General features: G+C 34.1%; 1 protein-coding gene across 2 annotated transcripts; it reads right to left on the bottom strand.

Moving 5' to 3' along the window:
• Window positions 1-10619: 10619 nt before the first annotated feature.
• Window positions 10620-17016, bottom strand: LOC115962159 (RPM1-interacting protein 4-like). Of its 2 annotated transcripts, XM_031081046.1 has the most exons (5): window positions 16692-17016; window positions 13334-13428; window positions 11732-12307; window positions 11071-11259; window positions 10620-10959 (listed from the first exon to the last, which is right to left on the bottom strand). In XM_031081046.1, the coding sequence occupies exons 2-5, from the start codon at window positions 13343-13345 to the stop codon at window positions 10930-10932; spliced, it is 807 nt and encodes a 268-aa protein (XP_030936906.1). In that variant the 5' UTR covers window positions 13346-13428; window positions 16692-17016; the 3' UTR covers window positions 10620-10929. The 2 variants fall into 2 exon arrangements, with proteins under 2 accessions (XP_030936906.1, XP_030936907.1); XM_031081047.1 differs by lacking the exon at window positions 13334-13428 and having other exon boundaries at window positions 16692-17015.
• Between the last annotated feature and the right edge of the window lie 1974 nt (window positions 17017-18990).

Genomic DNA, 18990 nt, shown 5'->3' on the forward strand with positions numbered 1-18990 from the left:
AATTTCATCAATTCTGAAAAAATTCATATGCTTCTTGAGGATCCAAAAATGATTTAACAATAAGCAACTTTACTACATGGTTACTTAATCAATGATCTAATCATTATGTGGGTTTCAGTTAGTTCAACTAGTAAAGTCTTTGATGGTTGAATAAGAAATTTGAGATCAATCCCCCACCTATACCAAAAACTGATTGGTATCCTGATCTGATGATAAAGAACTATTATCAGAAGTTGACGTTATATGTTAAAACTCTTTAAAAAAAATGATTCAATCATTATAATTGATAATAATTTATTGCAACATAAAAGAAAAATAAAAAACTTTAACTCGATAGTGTTACTTATAATTGTAAAGTCATCTTACTAATGGTGGTGGAGGGAGGAATATGCACCTTAATCTTTTCAGCGGAGGTAGATAACACGATAGCACTGAAATCCAAAATTCTTAGATTTTTTTTTTTTTTTTGGACCTGAAAAAACAAACAATCAAAGCGTTACACGTTTTCAAGAGGCATAAAATCATTTCCTCTTTTTAGCATTTTTATTTATTTATTATAAGGCATTAGGGATTTGGTTTTGTTTTATTAGTAATAATGGATTTTTGTTTTGTTTTGGAATGGGACCATAGACCATAGATATTATGAGCTAATGAACACTTTAATTTTTAAGTATTTTGGGCGAACCTTAAGGAAAGTTTTGGGGCTGGTTTTCAATTTTGGAGGGGAGCAGGTATATACATTTTGTCCAAAAACTTTTAAGTATGATCGATTAGTATATGTTCTTTAAATATTTTTAAATTCCAAGGGACATGACCCCCCTTAGCCTAGTAATAGTTTGTCCTTGAGCTTTAAAGTGCGAAGAACAATAAATAAAAACTATAGGGAAGCAGGTGAAGTATTGTTTAGAGAGAAATGGTGGATCTTACACTTGCTCGAATGTAAATAAGGAAAGTTGTACTTGTACTTAGGGGTGTCAATTCGGGTTAGCGTGTCGGGTTCGTGTCGTGTCGAGGTAGAGGTATTCGACTAAATGGCTTAACCCTAACCCGACCCATTTAATAATCGTGTCATGATTCTTCAACCTTAACCCGACCTGTTAATAAAGCGGGTTGACCTGACCTAACCCATTTAACACGCTTAATAAACGAGTCGTGTTGGGTTAACATAAATGTAACACAACCCATTTCAACCTGCATAATATTAAATATAACATCCATCTAAAAATAATTTTTTTTACATACCAAAAAATAGTGCATACACTTCAAGTTTTCAACTCACATTCAAAATAATATAGTTCAACAAAAATATAACATTCATCTAGAAATAAGTTCTTTATACTCTAAAAGAAGTGCATACACTTCAACCCAAATTCAAAATAACAAAGTTTAACAAAAATAAAATAACATAGTTCAACAAAAATATAATATCCTTGGAACTCGCCAAATGCTAAGTATCAATATTAAAAGAATTTGAGCAAATAGTAGACTAATCCTGACTAAGACCATGATTATCATCCCTAGATTCTTTGTTGATGTCCAAATTCATAACATCTTCCACAAGCTCATCCAATTTCATTTGTGCAAGTTCTATGCCAAAAAAAAAGAAAAAAAAAAAAGGAATTAGTAGTTCTAGGGTCTGTAAAGTTTCAATTTCCAATTATATCATTTGTAAATTTTTGTAATTACTCACTTTTCTTTTCAAATTTAAAATATATGTTGGATATAAAAGGTATTTGACAAATCTAAAATAAAATAAATATTTATTTGTTATACGAGTTAAATGGGTTGTGTTAAGTGGGTCATTTCGGGTTAACACAAATAAATTGGCGTGTCAAACATGTCTATTGTGGGTTATGCGGGTTGACTCGCTTATGACACGTTTCTTATCGTGTCGCTTTCGAGTCGACCCATTTATAACCCAAACCCATTAAGGCCCAACCCTAATCCGAAAAAACTCGTGTCGAGCTCATGTCGTGTTCACGGGTTGGGTCGAACATTAACACCCCTACTTGTACTAGATGGGGGCACCGTCAAGATCTCACAAAATGTTGCCTTCAAAATCTCACAAAATATTGCCAAATCCTCTACTAACTAGCAATGCACAAAATATTGCCAACTCCTCTACTTACTGGCAATGTAGGTGGGGGTAAGCAGTGACGGAGCTAGAAAATTTTCTTAAGAATGGTCAAGTTAAATGTATCATTGTATTCAGGTAGCTTTAGCTCTCTATATAAGTCCATATGGCTTTGTTTTTTAAAAACAACAAAAATCTTTTGCTAAAGAGATTTACTTATGTATTTTTTATTAACTTATACTTTAAATGCTCCTAAAATTAATGACTTATATATTACAAAAAAGTCAATATTAAAAGGAAAATAGATGAAACAACAATAAATTAAAGAATATTTATACTTTTATTTTAGATGAAAGGGGATCATCACCTAAAATTTATTCAATATTTTAAAATTTTAACGTTAAATAGAGGGGAAAGTGACATTCTTAAAAATGGGGGGGGGGGGGGGGTTCCTCCTCTCTCTTTATAATTAATTTCGATAAAAAGAAAAAAAAATTTGGATCAATTTTATTAATGATTTTATTTCTTGACCATAAATTACTTAAACTTAAGGATTGAAAATTATATTATTTGTTTAACTTTTTCTTAGTTAATTTACCAAAATCCGTTGTAAGAATATATTTTTTTATAAAATTATAAAAGTGTAGGTTAATTGTGTATGCATGTTTTGGTGTTAATATAATTATCTAAGAGAATAGAGAACAATTATGATTTGAAAATCATCTTCATCTTTTTTTTTCAATGTAATTTTGGTGGGTATAACATAATGTTACGTAATTCCGATAGTGTCAAATTGTATGCGCAATTTTATATCAAATTTCTTGGCTTTATTTGTCTTCTCAAATTTAATTTCTCTCTAATCAGCATAGTCATCAATTTATCAATTTTTTTATGGTTCTCAAAGTTGATTTTTGTTTTTTGTTCTCAAATATTTTTTTTTAAAAAAAATTTTGTGTGTGTTTGAAATTAGATGTCAAATAGGATATGAATAACATAATTTTATCTATATAAGAGAATTTCTTGTAACCTCTGGCTTATAGAGTAAGGGAAACCACTATAAAATTAAATACACCTTGATAGATATGGATGATTAATCTCTTTGTATTGGACTGTTCTTGTTAGAATTGTATCTCGAGTGTGGCTTATTATCTAGCTGTGTTGTTATCCTCGTATTGTCTGCCTAGGTTGTATATACCTGCTGGTTTCCAGCATGATTTCAATAAAGCTAATTCTTGTTTATCCCAAAAAAAAAAAAAAAAAAACCATAGCTTGGAGTTCATCTATGACAGGAACCCATGAGTCAGGGTCCTGATTTATTGAAAGTGTGGAAGAGTTAACATAGCTAAAGCACACTTTTTATTTCATATAACATAACATTGTTACACTAGCCCACATGCATAGATATATGACTGAACAAGCACAAATAGGGCACACAACCTATTTAAGTTGGGTTCAAGTTACAGCTAGTATAACTTTAAATTATATTACACCAGTTAATATTTTTTTAATTAGATGTGGATTTTAATAAATCTACTGTTAGATTAAAATTTTTTTGGTTAATTATACTATACAAGCTTGCGAAATTTCAAAATGATTATAGATCAATAACTATGTCATTGATCGAATTTTAAATTTCAAGTATTATTCATAAAATATGGGCTTTTAGATCGAATAGTAAAGTTTTAAGTAGTGTAACATTTTTTAGATTTACATCATATGTAACTTGAATACAACCTTATATGTTCTTAACACGCACATCAAATTTTATGAAAATAGGATATTATTTACTATTTTTTTATAAATTCATTTTTTATGCATAATTTTAAACTATAAAAACTTGAAATTTAAATATTTGATCGATGACATATCTATTGATTTTTTTATCCTCTTAAAAATTTGCAAGCATAAAAAATATATAAAGAAAATGTAATTCAACAGTGTCACACCATCCAATAACTTATTATTGAGTTCGTATTTTGAAAATACACCGTTGGATTACGTTATCTTCATATATTCTCCATGCTTTTAAAATTTCAAGATAATCAAAAATTAATATCTATGTCATCAATCAATTGTTTAAATTCAAGTTTTTATAGTTTAAAATAACACATATAAGTTGAGTTTATGGATCGAATAGTAATAACATCAAATTAACATGAAAATTGGCTTGTGAGTCAAATTTGATTTTTTTTCTATTAAAAAAAAAGGGATAAAGAAGATATTTATTGATTATAGTGTTGAAGATCAATGTGACCGAACAACATTACCTTATATGGACTCTTTAATAAGACAAATTTTTATTAGCATAATTATAGTAAACCATCTCAGAAAGTTGTGAAAAATAGTCAATAATAAATTTTGAGTCTCTCAACTTATTATAATGTTGCTCACAAGTTAGTTCGTCATGCTATTTGTGTTTCGGATTTTGCAATGTGGATGGAGGATGTTCCACCACTTTTATTTCCTGTTGTATTGGCTAACATAGCTGGTTTTACTTAATAAAATAAGTTACGTTCTTCCTCAAAAACTTATTATAGTGTATTCTAATCCAATAATTATGATTCATGGACTGTCTTTTTATTTTATATTCAAAGTGCATCATTTTGATGCACTAGTCCTCATTCCTGATGACGAGTAAACCCCTAATCTCTACCAAAATTATCAATATCGCACCTTAAGAGCATCCATAGCCTGTTTTTATATCTCATCTTATTTTACCATCCCAAAAAACTACTTTATCAATTATATCATACCATTTTACAATACCTCCAACATCCCAACTTTTATTTTCCTATTCTACTCATTAAAATAATATTTCTACACAATAAAATATATTTTTTTCTTTTTTGTTTTTTTCCCAAGTTTCCCCTCCACCTTCCCTCAACCTCTATCACCGGGCCTCCATTGCCCAGTCACCACCATTGCGCCTCCACCATGCCCACCACGCCACCACTGCCCACCAAAATCCCACCAGAGCAAAAACCCATATTAAAAAAAAAAAAACCCCAACGTCACAACTCACAACAGAAGGAAAAAAAAAAAAACCGAAGAAAACGCAGAACCAGAACCCAGAACGGCAACACAAGCCACTGATCTGTTCTTCAACCTAAAATCTTAAATGTGCAAAACCAAAATGGCAACACAAGCCATCGATCCCACTCCAAATCAAATACTCGTTCTTCTCGTACCCCACGAACTCAAACCCAATCTCCTCGAATCCAAGGTACAATCCCACCACCTGAACCACGATTTGCCACGATCTCCACGATTAGACCACGATCTCCACGATTAGACCACGCGGGGTGAGACAATGGAGACAGTGGCCAACGGCGGCCTGGGCTTGGCGTTGAGAGCAAAGGGAGAGGGAGAATCCTGAGAGAGAGAGACGTGGGAGACAAAGTTTGAGAGAGTGGGAGAATCAGGGAGACAGATGAGAGAGAAAGATAATAAAATAATAGTCTGTAGCACAATTCTAAATTTTTTTGCAATAGTTGCATTATACAAGTCCGGATGCAGAGGTTATTTTGTGCTTATATGTTAAATTGAACCAAGATATGGCATATGCCATTTGGGTTGCGGATGCTCTAAGTATACCCAATTATTGTGGGAAAAAAATACTCATTCTACAAATATGATAAACAAATGGTTAGGCTATTGATTTTCTAGTCCTTATTAGTCATAGACACATTTCCAAAAAGAAATAAATAAATAAAGAAATAAGAAGAAAAGAGAATAAGAAGTCTAGATGTCAAATTATTTTATGCTCATAAAAGTGAATTTTCATTTTTTTTCAAAAAAAAAAGTAGTTTTTCTTGGTTTGTGATGTCTTGTCAGTAAAACTTGTGTAGTACAATCAAATTTCATCAATTCTGAAAAAATTCATATGCTTCTTGAGGATCCAAAAATTATTTAACAATAAGCAAAGCCCCTGCATGGTTACTTAATCAATGATTTAATCATTATGTGGATTCCAGTTATCTCAACTTAAAAAGCCTTTGATGGTTGAATAAGAGATTTGGAATTCAATCTTCGCCTACACCAAAAACTGATTGGTGTTTTGGTCTGATGATAAAGAGCTATTATCAGAAGTGAATGTCATAAGTTGAAACTTTCTAAAAAAAAATATTTCAGTCATTATAATTGATAATTTATTGCAAACATAAAAGGAAAAAAAAAAAAAAAAACTGTAATCGATAGTGTTACTTATAATTGTAAAGTCATTTTACTAATGGTGGTGGAGGGGGAACATGCACCTTAACAATCTTTTCAGTGGAGGCAGACAACAATGATAGCACTGAAATCCAAATTTTTTTTTTTTTTTTTTTTGGTTTGGTCCTAGAAAAACAAGCAATCATAGTGTTATAGAAAACACGTTTTCAAGGGGCAGAAAATCATTTCCTCTTTTTAGCATTTTTATTTATTTATTATAAGGCATGAGGGATTTGTTTTTGTTTTATTAGTAATAATGGATTTTTGTTTTGTTTTGGAATGGGACCATAGAACACAGATATGAGCTAATGAACACTTTAATTTTTAAGTATTTTGGGCTAACCTTAAGGAAAGTTTTGGGGCTGGTTTTCAATTTTGGAGGGAGCAGGTATATACATTTTGTCCAAAAACTTTTTAGTATGATCAATTAGTATATATTCAGCAACAAAAAAAAAAAATGATCAATTAGTATATCTTCTTTATATATTTTTAAATTCCGGGGACATGACCCTCCTTAGCCTAGTCATAGTTTGTCCTTGAGCTTTAAAGTGCGAAGAACAATAAATAAAAACTATAGGGAAGCAGGTGAAGTATTGTTTAGAGAGAAATGGTGGATCTTACACTTGCTCAAATGTAAATAAGGAAAGTAGTACTTGTACTAGATGGGGGCACCTTCAAGATCTCACAAAATATTGCCAACTCCTCTACTAACTAGCAATGCACAAAATATTGCCAACTCCTCTGCTAACTAGCAATGTAGGTGGGGGTAAGCTGTGGCACAGTCAAAAAATTTTCTTAAGAAGGGTCAAGTTAAATGTATCATTGTATTCAGGTAACTTTAGCTCTCTATATAAGTCCATATGGCTTTGTTTTTTAAAAACAACAAAAAATTTTCGCTAAAGAGATTTACTTATATATTTTTTTATTAACTTATACTTTAAATGCTCCTGAAATTAATGACTTATATATTACAAAAAAGTCAATATTAAAAGGAAAATAAATGAAACAACAATAAATTAAAGAGTATTTATATCACCTAAAATTTATTCAATATTTTAAAATTTTAATGTTAAATAGAGGGGGAAGTGACATTCTTAGAAAATTGGGGGGGGGGGGGGGGTTCCTCCTCTCTCTTTATAATTAATTTCGATAAAAAGAAAAAAAAACTTGGATCAATTTTATTAATGATTTTATTTCTTGACCATAAATTACCTAAACTTAAGAATTGAAAATTATATTGTTTGTTTAACTTTTTCTTAGTTAATTTACTAAATTCCGTTGTAAGAATAAATTTTTTATAAAATTATAAAGGTGTAGGTTAACTATGTATGTATGTATGTATGTTTGGGTGTTAATATAATTATCTAAGAGAATAGAGAACAATTATGATTTGAAAATCATCTTCATCTTTTTTTTTTTTAATGTAATTTTGGTGAGTATAACATAATGTATATTGTCAAATTGTATGTGCAATTTTATATCAAATTGCTTGGTTTTATTTGTCTTCTCAAATTTAATTTCTCTCTTATCAGCAAAGTCATCACTTTATCAATTTTTTTATGGTTCTCAAAGTTGATTTTTGTATTTTGTTCTCAAATATTGTTAAAAAAAATAAATTTTGTGTGTGTTTGAAATTAGATGTCAAATAGTATATGAATAGCATAATTTTATCTATATAAGAGAATTTATTGTAACCTCTGGCTTATAGAGTAAGGGAAACCACTATAAAATTGAATAAATTAACCCTGGTAGATGGATGATTAATCTCTTTGTATTGGACTGTTCTTGTTAGAATTGTATCTCGAGTGTGGTTTATTATCTAGCTGTGTTGTTATCCTCGTATTGTCTGCCTAGGTTGTATATTCCTGCTGGTTTCCAGCATGATTTCAATAGGAAAAAAAAAAAAAAACGCATGGCTTGGAGTTTCACTATGACAGAAACCCTATGTGTCAGGGTCCTAATTTATTGGAAGTGTGGAAGACTTTTTTTTTTTTTTTTTGATCAGGAAGTGTGGAAGACTTAACCTAGCTAAAGCACACTTCTTATTTCATAAAATATAACACTGTTACACTAGCCCACATGCATAGATATATAACTGAACAAGCACAAATAGGGCACACAGCCTATTTGAGGCTCATTGTTTATTTAGAATTATAAAACACACCCTCATATTAAACACCTTAGAAACATGCATGGTAGCTCAGCTCCCAATCCCATTTGGTCAATTAAGGAGATTTGGCTTGGGCCATTTCTTTGAATTCAGTATGAGCTTGAGGGCCTCCAATACCATATTTAGGAGCAGAGGGAGGAGGAGGAAATGCAAAAGTAGGAAAGTTTAGAGGACCTAAGCCAGGAATGCCTCCAAAAGATTGTAAACCAGGAGAAGTATTGCCTCCAAAACCAGGCAAAGGCAAAGGAAAGAAGGGCCAAATTAAGCCCCAAGGACCCTGAGGCTGCTGATAGACCTGATCGTATGACTTTGGCATATATCTTCCTCCTTCAGCAATGCCTTACTAGTACTCTTCTCCATTATATTCTATCTTTCTAATTTCTTTGTGTTTAATGTGGAGAGAACTGCTTCATGACCACTCTAATTTATAGTGCAGCTTGTGAAAATGAGGGGTTTCTTACTTACTTGTTTTGGGAATGAAATTTAATGGTCTATGCATGGGAGGTTTGGTGCTTTTAGAAAAGAATAATGAGGTGGACCATGGTAATATAGTTGAGAAATTGATCTTGGAACTAGCTAAGAGGTTGTTGTAAATCAGTAACCTAAGAACTTGAATATGATGAGAAATATGGTGTATATATTTTGCATGGGCCATGATTTCTTCTGCTGTTTTTGTAACAAGTTGCACTATATTCTGATGGCAAATACATGAAAGTAGTAAATTTATTGGTGGCTTCATGACCCCACGGATTTAAATGGGTGAACATGACATTTCCTTTGAGAATGAGATGTTCTGATTGCTTCTACGTAAAAGAGAGATATTTAGCGGAAAAGTTGAGCTGGAGAAAGGAATCCACTCTAGTATGTGGACGACCAAAAATCATGATACGTATTGATGGTATTTTGAAACTTTAATGTTGATTTCAAGCATACAATTACTGTGAAATTTAAGACTAGGGAGATGGATTTGTAAAATTACCATGCATGTGTGTCTTGAACTTATTACTATCTAGCCTAGCTAGTTTGTTCATTGAAGTTACCATCCACCTTATACAGTATGTTCGGCCTTCTTGAACATGACTCTAGTTTATAGGCTAGATAAGAGTCGAGCCACCCTCCAAAATATTGGACTGAGAAAGGTTTATAATTAACTAAGGTTCGATAATAGTCAATCAGCCTTCTAAATATTAAAAAAAGAGAGCTTATAATTGAGGCTAAGAGCTGAGCCACTCTTCAAAATATTGGAAAAGCTACCACCTCACTACCACAGTTCAAAAGTATGGCAAGTTCATTCATGTATACACGATCCAACGTTACTAATTTTTAATTATATATATTTAATTATAATGTCATCATAATCTATTGAGATTTATTTTAAAAGAAATACGGTATTCATCCTAATACTAATTTATTAATACAATATTTTCTGGTTACAATACAATAATAAAATTTCATTTCTTAAATAATAGGGGTGTAATAGTAATATACATATTTTCCTCTCAACTAAACAATGAAATGTATATTCATTTTCTATCTTATCCCTTCAACCAAACACATACAAAGAAAACACATTTTCCTTCATTTATTTTTTATCGTTCCTTTATTTTCCATCATTCCTACTGAACATACCCTTATATATATCACCCCCTTTTTTAAGAGGGTTCACCCGAAAATCCATTTTGCCACATTTTATCTAGGGATATAAAAGAGGGGTGAAATTAGAGAAAATTATTGGGTAAAATGCACTTGAGCATCTTAACTTGGAGTTGTTGCACTTACCCTCTATACTTTAAACTTAGCCAATTTAGTACTTAAACTTTAGCTCTGCGCGCCAACTAGCCCAAATAGACGCTTGCGGCCCTTTTGCCGTCCAAAAAGTAACGTCCTCCAGCGAGTTTGTGACACTAAATAATAAGATAAACCCTATCTACAACAAACCATCCATAAGCCAACTAGCTGATGCCATCCCTATAAAATTCCATCAAAATGATAAATTGTGGACATTTTGCACGAGAAAATAAGGGTTGCTTTCGGTCTAGTAACATGATAAATAGGTCAAGTTGGAAACCCTAGAACTGACGTTCTTAGCAAAACTTCAATTTAGAAGCAGGTCATAGGAGATTGGTTTTAAAGTACGTTAACAAGATTTTACAAAAGATCATCAAATTAAGAACAGGTTTAATGATCACTTCAATATATGAGCAATATAATAAAAGAATGTGTATCCGTTTTTTTTCCCCCCATCCAAATAAAACAGAAAAACTGAACATAAATAGTACACCTTAAAGAAGCTAAGGGTAAAAAGAAGAGCAGCAAGACGGCATGCTTTTCCATCAGAAATACATGTTTATTAATACAAGTAGCGCACTTAGTGAATATAATTGCACTGCAAAGAAGAAACTCAGCTTGGAGAGAGCATTTTAAAGGTATTTACAGGTCCACACACCTCAAATTTATCCACAAATTTGAAGACAAATCACTTTCTGCCCCATGGAAAGCAGCAACTCTGGAACATTGAGCAAGAAAATAGAAAAGCAAAAGATCAGCTCCGTGAAAACCAAAATGCACAAGAACATACACCATTTACAAAAAGCAGGAGTTGATGAGTGATAACAACCTTAACACTGTCTTTAGCATCTTGCCTCCGCGTGTTGGCGTAAGGTGTCCCATTAGGCCCTGGTGCACTTCCTACCCCACTCTGCCTCTCCTCCCGCACTTTGTTAAAAATATGAGTAAAACCATCAGCTGATGCAGGGTTATTCTCATCCCACTCACCAAATTTTGGAACAGCAGCACCTTTTTCAGGCTGCCAGACAAGAACCCAAATAGGAATAAGTTCTAACAAAAGACTGAATATATCTAGGAAAGAGTAAAATAAAATAAAAAGATTGTATGAAACTAAAATTTCCAGTCTCTGTCAGAATAGGAATCATGTACCTGTAGAATTTGAGAAAAGGCCATACATAATTGGTTGTTTCAAAATGCAAATGGTAAAACCATAATGATTCCCGTGTCAAATCAAATGTTTAAGTTTTAAAGAAAGAGTTATCCTCTATATTAAGAAAGAACAGTATAAGATAATTTAAGAGGTAAGCTAAGTTTAAGCATTTTAACTTATTTTCTGAGAAAAATGAAACTAAACTACTCTAGAAACCTACTTCATGATCTATCATTCCTTTCTTTCTTTTCTTTCAGCTAGTCACATAAAAATGCTCAAACACACATTTCAAGTTTATGCTACTTTTGGCTGTAAATAATAGGAGAGGAAGAAAGTTCACTGTTTCATCGCCACGAGTCACTGGTTTCATTCGGGATCTTCCAGGAGTACCATGAGTGCTATCATATGAAGCCTTTCCTTCCCAAGAGGGTGAATTGACCCCACTATCTCTTGCTGAAGCCCTTGCCTGGCGATGGAGTGGTGAACGTTCAATACTGTGCTCAGATCCAGTACTAGGCCTTGAAGCTCTTCTATTGGCTTCACCAGGTCCAACTCCACGCCCTCCATGGCGTTGATAAGCAGACTCGTTGGTAGCTCTGGTCCCCAAATTGTCATTATGGGCTGGAGATTCAGTGAACTGCCTGAGGTCACCATCTTCCCTACTTGTGCCCCGTTCATGTGATGATATTCCTGCTCCCTGTCTTATAGGTTCCGCTGGTTCGGCTCTGCCTCTGGAAGTAGGACCTTGAGTTGATGCTGAATTATAATTAAGTATATCAGGATTCTCTTGAGGGTCATTTGGATTTATCATCTTGCCCCCAGAAGTTCGACCCTTGCGAGCCTTATCAAAAAAGGCTGTGTAAGGAACATTCTCTTCACTTTCCCAATTGCCAAACTTTGGTACATGTGAACGTTGCTGCCACATTGAAAAGAGCTTGTTATATCTACCAGTGCATCATCTATAAGCCAATCCCATTATTTTATCTATCTACACATTCCTTTTCATCAACCATTATCACATTCATTAGGCAGAAAAGGATGATATTGATCTTTGTCCTCCCAATTTTATAAGAGGGGAAAGGGATTGGTAAGTCATTGCAGCCAAGCAAGCAAAAGAAACCAGGAACTGGGACAAGACATAATCTACCAATTCCCCCCCCCCCCCCCCCCCCAACCCAAAAAAGAAGAAGAGCAAAATGAGTGGGCATGGCCAAAACCATAAATCATGTCGTGACAACGACAAAACACATACAGATGGGTATTTAACTCTGAATCTCTGGGTTATGAAGCACACAAATGGACATGAACAAAAACACACTAAGACATGGAAAAATCCTAAAAACTAGGGACTAAAATGGCCAAGATAAAGGAGCAAATAAATGTCTTTTTTTTTTTAATACATATGATATCATGGTATATGATATGTACACAACTCTATTTTAATCAATTCTTAAGTTACAATTTATGTTTAAATTATTTGATATCCAATACTGAAAATAAAGAAATGATAAATAAAAGATATAAAACAAAATCCAATAATAAAAAAAAAAACCATTATTAAAGTTGGTTAATTAATGTTTAGTGTGTTCAGACCATGTTTCAGGTGTGCAGCTCATTTTCAACTATCATCTTCCTCTTTCTTTTTAAATTTGTGTGAAAGAAGTGTCTGACAAGTCTCAAACCCAATAGTTGTTGAAGTGTCGATACACACAAACATAAAAACCTCTCTGAAATGATGCTCCTACCATTTCACTATGACAACATTGGCAAAAACAGTATAACAATAGTTCTACACTTATGAGCAATATAAGACGTTTGATTCATTATAATGTTCTGCTTGTAGAAAAGAGCCATCTTGTTGATCACATAATATCTAAAAAAAAAAAATCTCAATTACAAAATGAGAACCAGTCCACTTATGTAGCAACAAACACTAGATTACCTCATTCAACATTGAGAAGGGACTGTATTAAATACTACATTTATTCTTTAATGGACAGTGGGTGCACATATGGTAGATTGAAAGATGCATTAGACCTGCAAATTACATTGCTAAAATAATGAGCAAACAAAACCAAATTGCATTATGCCATATAGTTGTAGACAAGTTTTATGCATGTCTAACGTCCTTATGCATGTAAAAAACATATTTAGATGACTTCAACTTACAATGACTGGATCCTAGCCCCTAACAATAAAAATTGTAAAAAATAAGATTATTCCACATATCTGTGACATCTTAAATTGGGCAAAAAGGAACAGATACAAAGGAATACAAATTGACCTTCAAACAATGTGCTTTAAGTCTACCTGAAGTCGTGCCATCAACACACCAAGAGAGTATTTACATATTTTTAAGTGTCATGTTAAAAGAATCTCATACAGACAAAAAAGAATGATCATGAACAAAGAGACATAGTTATCGCTTCTTCCTTAAAAAGTTATCCCTCATCACTCTTTATATCACTATGACCTCAACTTCTTGTAGTTATGCATCAAGATCCTTTCAACACACCACGTTTGAGAAGTCATACCAACTCAAATGATTGGATATTTTGACTGCCCATTGAGTTAAACCAGGGCAAAAAGACTAGCTAGATGACTATATGAGAAGTCATACCAACTCGATAACTATTAAGTTGTGTAAAGTAAACAAACTTGACAACAAATTAAATCATCTCTGAGCCAAGAAGAAATACCACAATCAGACAAATTGTTATTAAATAATTCACAAGTATCAAGCTCGATGTTCTTCAACCTTAATGTTAGACATACTCTTTATTGGCACAGAATTAAACCAGATGGCTCCAATCATTTTATTTCTTTGCATATGCAAATATCTCATAGAGGATTTTGCAGTCAACCTTGTAACTTTAAACTAAACAGTATCAAAAGAGTAAAACAAATATGCTACTCAAAATTAAATCATAATATAGAAGGAACAACTATATAATGAACAAGGCACTAGATAGCAATAAGTTATCCATCATCCATCACATAGTTAATAGCCCAAGCAATCAGTATGATGCTTAAAATTGGCTTCAAAAGATTAGATTAACATAGTACGTTTGCAGTCTGTATGAAATACAGAATTACAATATTAAATTTTAAAATTTTAAATCATTAATATTTTGTGATTTTATTTCTTCTTTTTTAGAGGCTGGACCTTGGAATGCTGGCAAGTGCCCTACACACAAGCAATGTGTCAAGGGTGAGATAAGGAATCAATCTCTCCAACCTATTCTTTTGTGATTTATTTTTTCTACGTGTGGACGACAAGAAGTTAATAACCAACAAATGGTACCTTAATTTTTCATTTAGTTAAAAAGAAACCATTAAGTGGGATAAAGAATAATTAAAAACAAATAAAGGGTGGTTCATCCAAAACGAAAAAACAAATAAAGGGTGAGCTGAAAGGGTTCTTGATTACAATAGGAAAGGGTGTCAAGGCCATAGACCTTTGCATCCATTATGGAAGAACAAAAGCTTTGCATGAAGAGACTTCCCTAAAAATATAATGGTATACTTGGCTGCATCATTTTGTCAAGTCCAAGTCCAGGTTAGGAGGTTATTCTAGATGGAGGCTAGCAGATACAGTAACTTCAGCCACAAAATAGATATCTTGACATTTTGAGGGACACTTTTTCCTCTCCATTGTTTACAGAAATATATGTAAAGCAATTGACTAAGCTTTCTCAAGCTTTACCGATTGGTTACAGATCTTCACCAAAATTTGCATTTATAACCCTATATTTCCAATAAAAATCTAAATTGAGTCCTTCGCCTCCAAGGGAGTGAATATAGAATGAGCACAGGGAAAGAATTCCATATTTCAGTTCCATGATACTCAAGTCAGATAGCATTGCTAAGAAATCAATCAATTTTAGTACCAGAAAGGAAGTTCCTAATGAAAAGGGAGTGGGAGTGGTTTGCCGCAGTAGCATGGGACAATGACCACAGTTGAGACTGCAGGTTAGTAGAAAACATAGTAGAGTACAGGGTACATAACTTCCTATGACCAACTAATTAGGAAGAAGGAAATTTTTTCTATATTTCACCATAACTCTTAGAAATAAGATCATTCTATAAAAACCTCAAACAAAAACATCCCACATTGTAAACACATTTGGAGACCCACATTGTAAACCAAATGCAACGCAAATCCCATAATGACTCAACCTGAGCTTCAATTTCCAAGAACGAAAAAGTAAAAACTGTTACATGTCAACTTATATTATTAATATAACAAATCCAAATAAATCAATAAGCCTGCTTAACTGCATAGCTGCTTACTTAAACCTACAAAATCAATTAAGCAAGCACATCAAGCAATACAGCAAAACTCAAACCACCCAAACTGCCAGATGTGTTTTTCTATTTTTAGCTTAATCCACACACATTCATCATTCAAGCAAGACTAAGTACTTCTTTTCTTTTGTTATGAAAGACTAAAAGAATTTGAACTTTTAACCTTTTATTAAAATAACTATAGCTTAGATTGAAGAAAGATTTGAGAAAGCAACAGTGATTGATTATTTCCTTGATCCGTATTTTCCAAAAAATTTGAAACCAAAAATCCATAAACAAAACAAACCCAGATCAATAGAATCCCCAATTTTGATAATACTACAATAATAACAAAATTATACAAGTCCCAGCGTTGCTAACCAAAACAAAACGGCACAAATACAAAGGAGTCTACCCTTTGAAAATCTAATAAAACAATCACACAAAATCCATTTCCACACAATATCAACAACAACAACAAAAAAAAAGAAAAAAAAAAAGCAAAGAACAGAATTACATATGGCCTATTGGGTGGCTAGTTTGACAGAGGATAAGAACAGATGACAAATTTACAATTTTGAAAACTTATCAGACTCTGTAGAAAACACATAAAAGCGCCATTCAACTAAGAAGTCTATGCCTAAGAGAACACAATGCAAAAAGATTCAATTCTCTCATCAATCAAGCAGAAACTAATACATTCCAAACAAAAACACAATGACCAAAAAAAGCAAAAGGCTAAACTTTACTGCCATTGCTCTATCCACCAAACTTGGAATGGAAAAGGCAAAAATCTTTAAGAATCCAACACCCACCACAAAAAACTCACACAAACCAATCAAAAATCCTTTCTTTTCTTTTTCTTTTTTTTTTCCTTCAAGATGTTCACACAGAACCCTTTAAGGAAAAAGACTCAATCTTCAAATTTCTTTTCTTTCCCTGAGTTCTCTCAAACTAATGCATTCAAAACAAAAATAGAATTTCTTTAAAAGGCAAAAGACCAATAAACTTACTGCCATTGCTCTCTATCCACCAAACTTGGAAAGGAAAAGGCACAATTCTTCAAGAAACTCCAACTCTTGGGCTCAAACCCACCACAAAAAACTCAGACAAACCAATCAAAAAGTAAAAAAAAATTTCCTCTTGTTCTTTATTTTGGCTTCTGAAAGTTCACACAGGACCCTTTTAAGGAGAGAAAGAGAGATAGACAGGCAGAGAGACAGATAGAGAGAGAGAGAGAAAGAGAGAGAGAGAGTTGTGTTTTGTAGAGAGGTTTATCAACCATTGACCGGCGCCACCGGTCATGTTTGACCATTCTCTTCTTATGGCTGTTTATTGATTTTCACTCTCTCTCTCTGTTAAAACTCTCTCTTTCTTCTCAGTTTCAAACGTCTCTCTCAGACTCTCCCTCCACCTCATCCCTCCGTACCTATTATTTTTTAATATTATCAAAATATTTGAGTTATATTTATCGGTGAAAACACAAGACTATAGGACTAATGAAAAGGTGAGGAATGAGCCAATTGAACTCATTTTTGAAACTAGAACCAATGAATAACCAACAATCCTTATAGGTTAATAGTAATCGGTTGAAACTTCAAAAATCAAAAGATAAAAAGAATAAAAGTGTTTGTAAGGACACGATTCGTGGCGGACCGTAACAGTGTTGGGTTCGCACGTAAAAGGGTCCAAACAATATCATTTGTAGAGCGTGGGTTTGAAAGGCTAGGCTTTGGTCACCAGGTGGTGGGTTTTTCGTGATATGCATACATGGTTAGGTCGTCTTCGCCTTAGGAGTCTTTCTCCTGGAGGCGGGCTGGGAGGCTCTAGTTTTTGGCTATTTTTCCCAGCCACGCTCTAAATTACTCCTTTTTCCTTTTATACTCGCCTGCGTTCACAGTCCTTCGTCCACGTATAGGGTCAAACTTTCCAAGATTGATACTTGTCCCATCAGCCCATACCCAAAGTCGTTGGGGGGTGGTTGTAAAAGCTGAAGAATACGGTTCTGTCAGGTGCAGAGTATTGAATGGCAGTAAGGGCAGCTTTCCCTGGATATTTTAGATTTTCTCTCAAGTTTAGTTCTATACCGTTTTTGCCCCTCTCTCCGGTGGGACTTTAGGTCCGCCGAGGACTGAACTGTCCTCGGCTGTAACCCGAGTCCATTTTGTGCATTATATTATCAAACTTGGGCCATAACCCTCCTCGGCTTGGGCTTTCGGACTCCCTACGGGTAAATGGGCCTGGCCCATAAATTATTTGGGCCCCACAATAGCCCCTCAAAACCCTGCTGTCCAACCTCTTGGTTGGAAAGGGAGGTTTTGGTAATACCGAGCCCTTATTATGGCCCATCTAATTCGACCTTTCACTAATGCTGGCGGTTCTCCATCTACCCAGGAGATGTACCGGTCTACGAGACATTCTTTTGATCTTACTCCTGACGCGTTTTCGCCGTTTGGTTATCCAAGACGCGCTTTTAATGACTTCTTTTTACGAGACTATTTAAATTCGACGGTTTGTTTGATGAGGTGGGGAAGTGGAACGGATACATCTTTGTTTACAGGTTATTCTAGAAACCTGGACGAATTTAATACCTTTCGTTTTGCCCTTCCTATAAGAAGGCAAGTAGGAGGCTATCGCTCTCGTACAGAGACCCTTTTTACCTTTCTGAGATCCGAAATCCTTAGCCTCCCTTAGCGTTTACTTTACCCACTAGTTATACACTAAACCATAATACGTTCACCGTATTAACGAGTAATGAAGGAACCATACCCCCCCCCCCCGTGAACACCACATTCCAATAAAGCTCGTAATGGCTTGGTCAGGGCAGGGATGGCGAAGACTCAAAATCTATCTCACCATCCTTTCAGCCAAAATCCGAAGCAGGGACTCGTCACGTCTTATTTTCGGCGTGTCTGAGTCGAGAACACTCATCATCAGTACCAACCGCTCTCTCATGAGCATACCTAACATGGCACCAGTGTGTTAGGAGTCAGGACTGAGGCAGGGGCCAAGTGCCCCTGCTTCTTCCTCTCTTCGTTCACTGGTGCCTCCTTTTGCCTCTCTTTCTTCTTCTTTCCACCACCAGGTCTATCCTGGTGCTTTTCCTTCTCCCTCTTTTGCTCATTTTTCTTTCTTTTCATCTTTTCTCTCTTCTTCTCCTCCTTCTTTTCATTCATCTCCTCCATCTTCTTCATTCATCTCCTCCATCTTCTTCCGAAGAAGGTCCTTCTCTCAATATGGGCGCTACCGAGAAGAAGGCCCTTCCCTCGATATGGGCGCTACCGGGGCAGAGTTCGGAAGGACTTCAGAGAC

Source organism: Quercus lobata, chromosome 9, assembly GCF_001633185.2.
Source record: "Quercus lobata isolate SW786 chromosome 9, ValleyOak3.0 Primary Assembly, whole genome shotgun sequence".
In the NCBI taxonomy this organism is placed as follows: Eukaryota; Viridiplantae; Streptophyta; class Magnoliopsida; order Fagales; family Fagaceae; genus Quercus; species Quercus lobata.

Coding starts and splice junctions, on each gene's coding strand:
- LOC115962159 (XM_031081046.1), bottom strand. Junction 11,260..11,731: donor TGACTCGTGGCGATGAAACA/GTGAACTTTCTT, acceptor CTTGTCTGGCAG/CCTGAAAAAGGTGCTGCTGT. Junction 10,960..11,070: donor ATGCTAAAGACAGTGTTAAG/GTTGTTATCACT, acceptor TCAATGTTCCAG/AGTTGCTGCTTTCCATGGGG.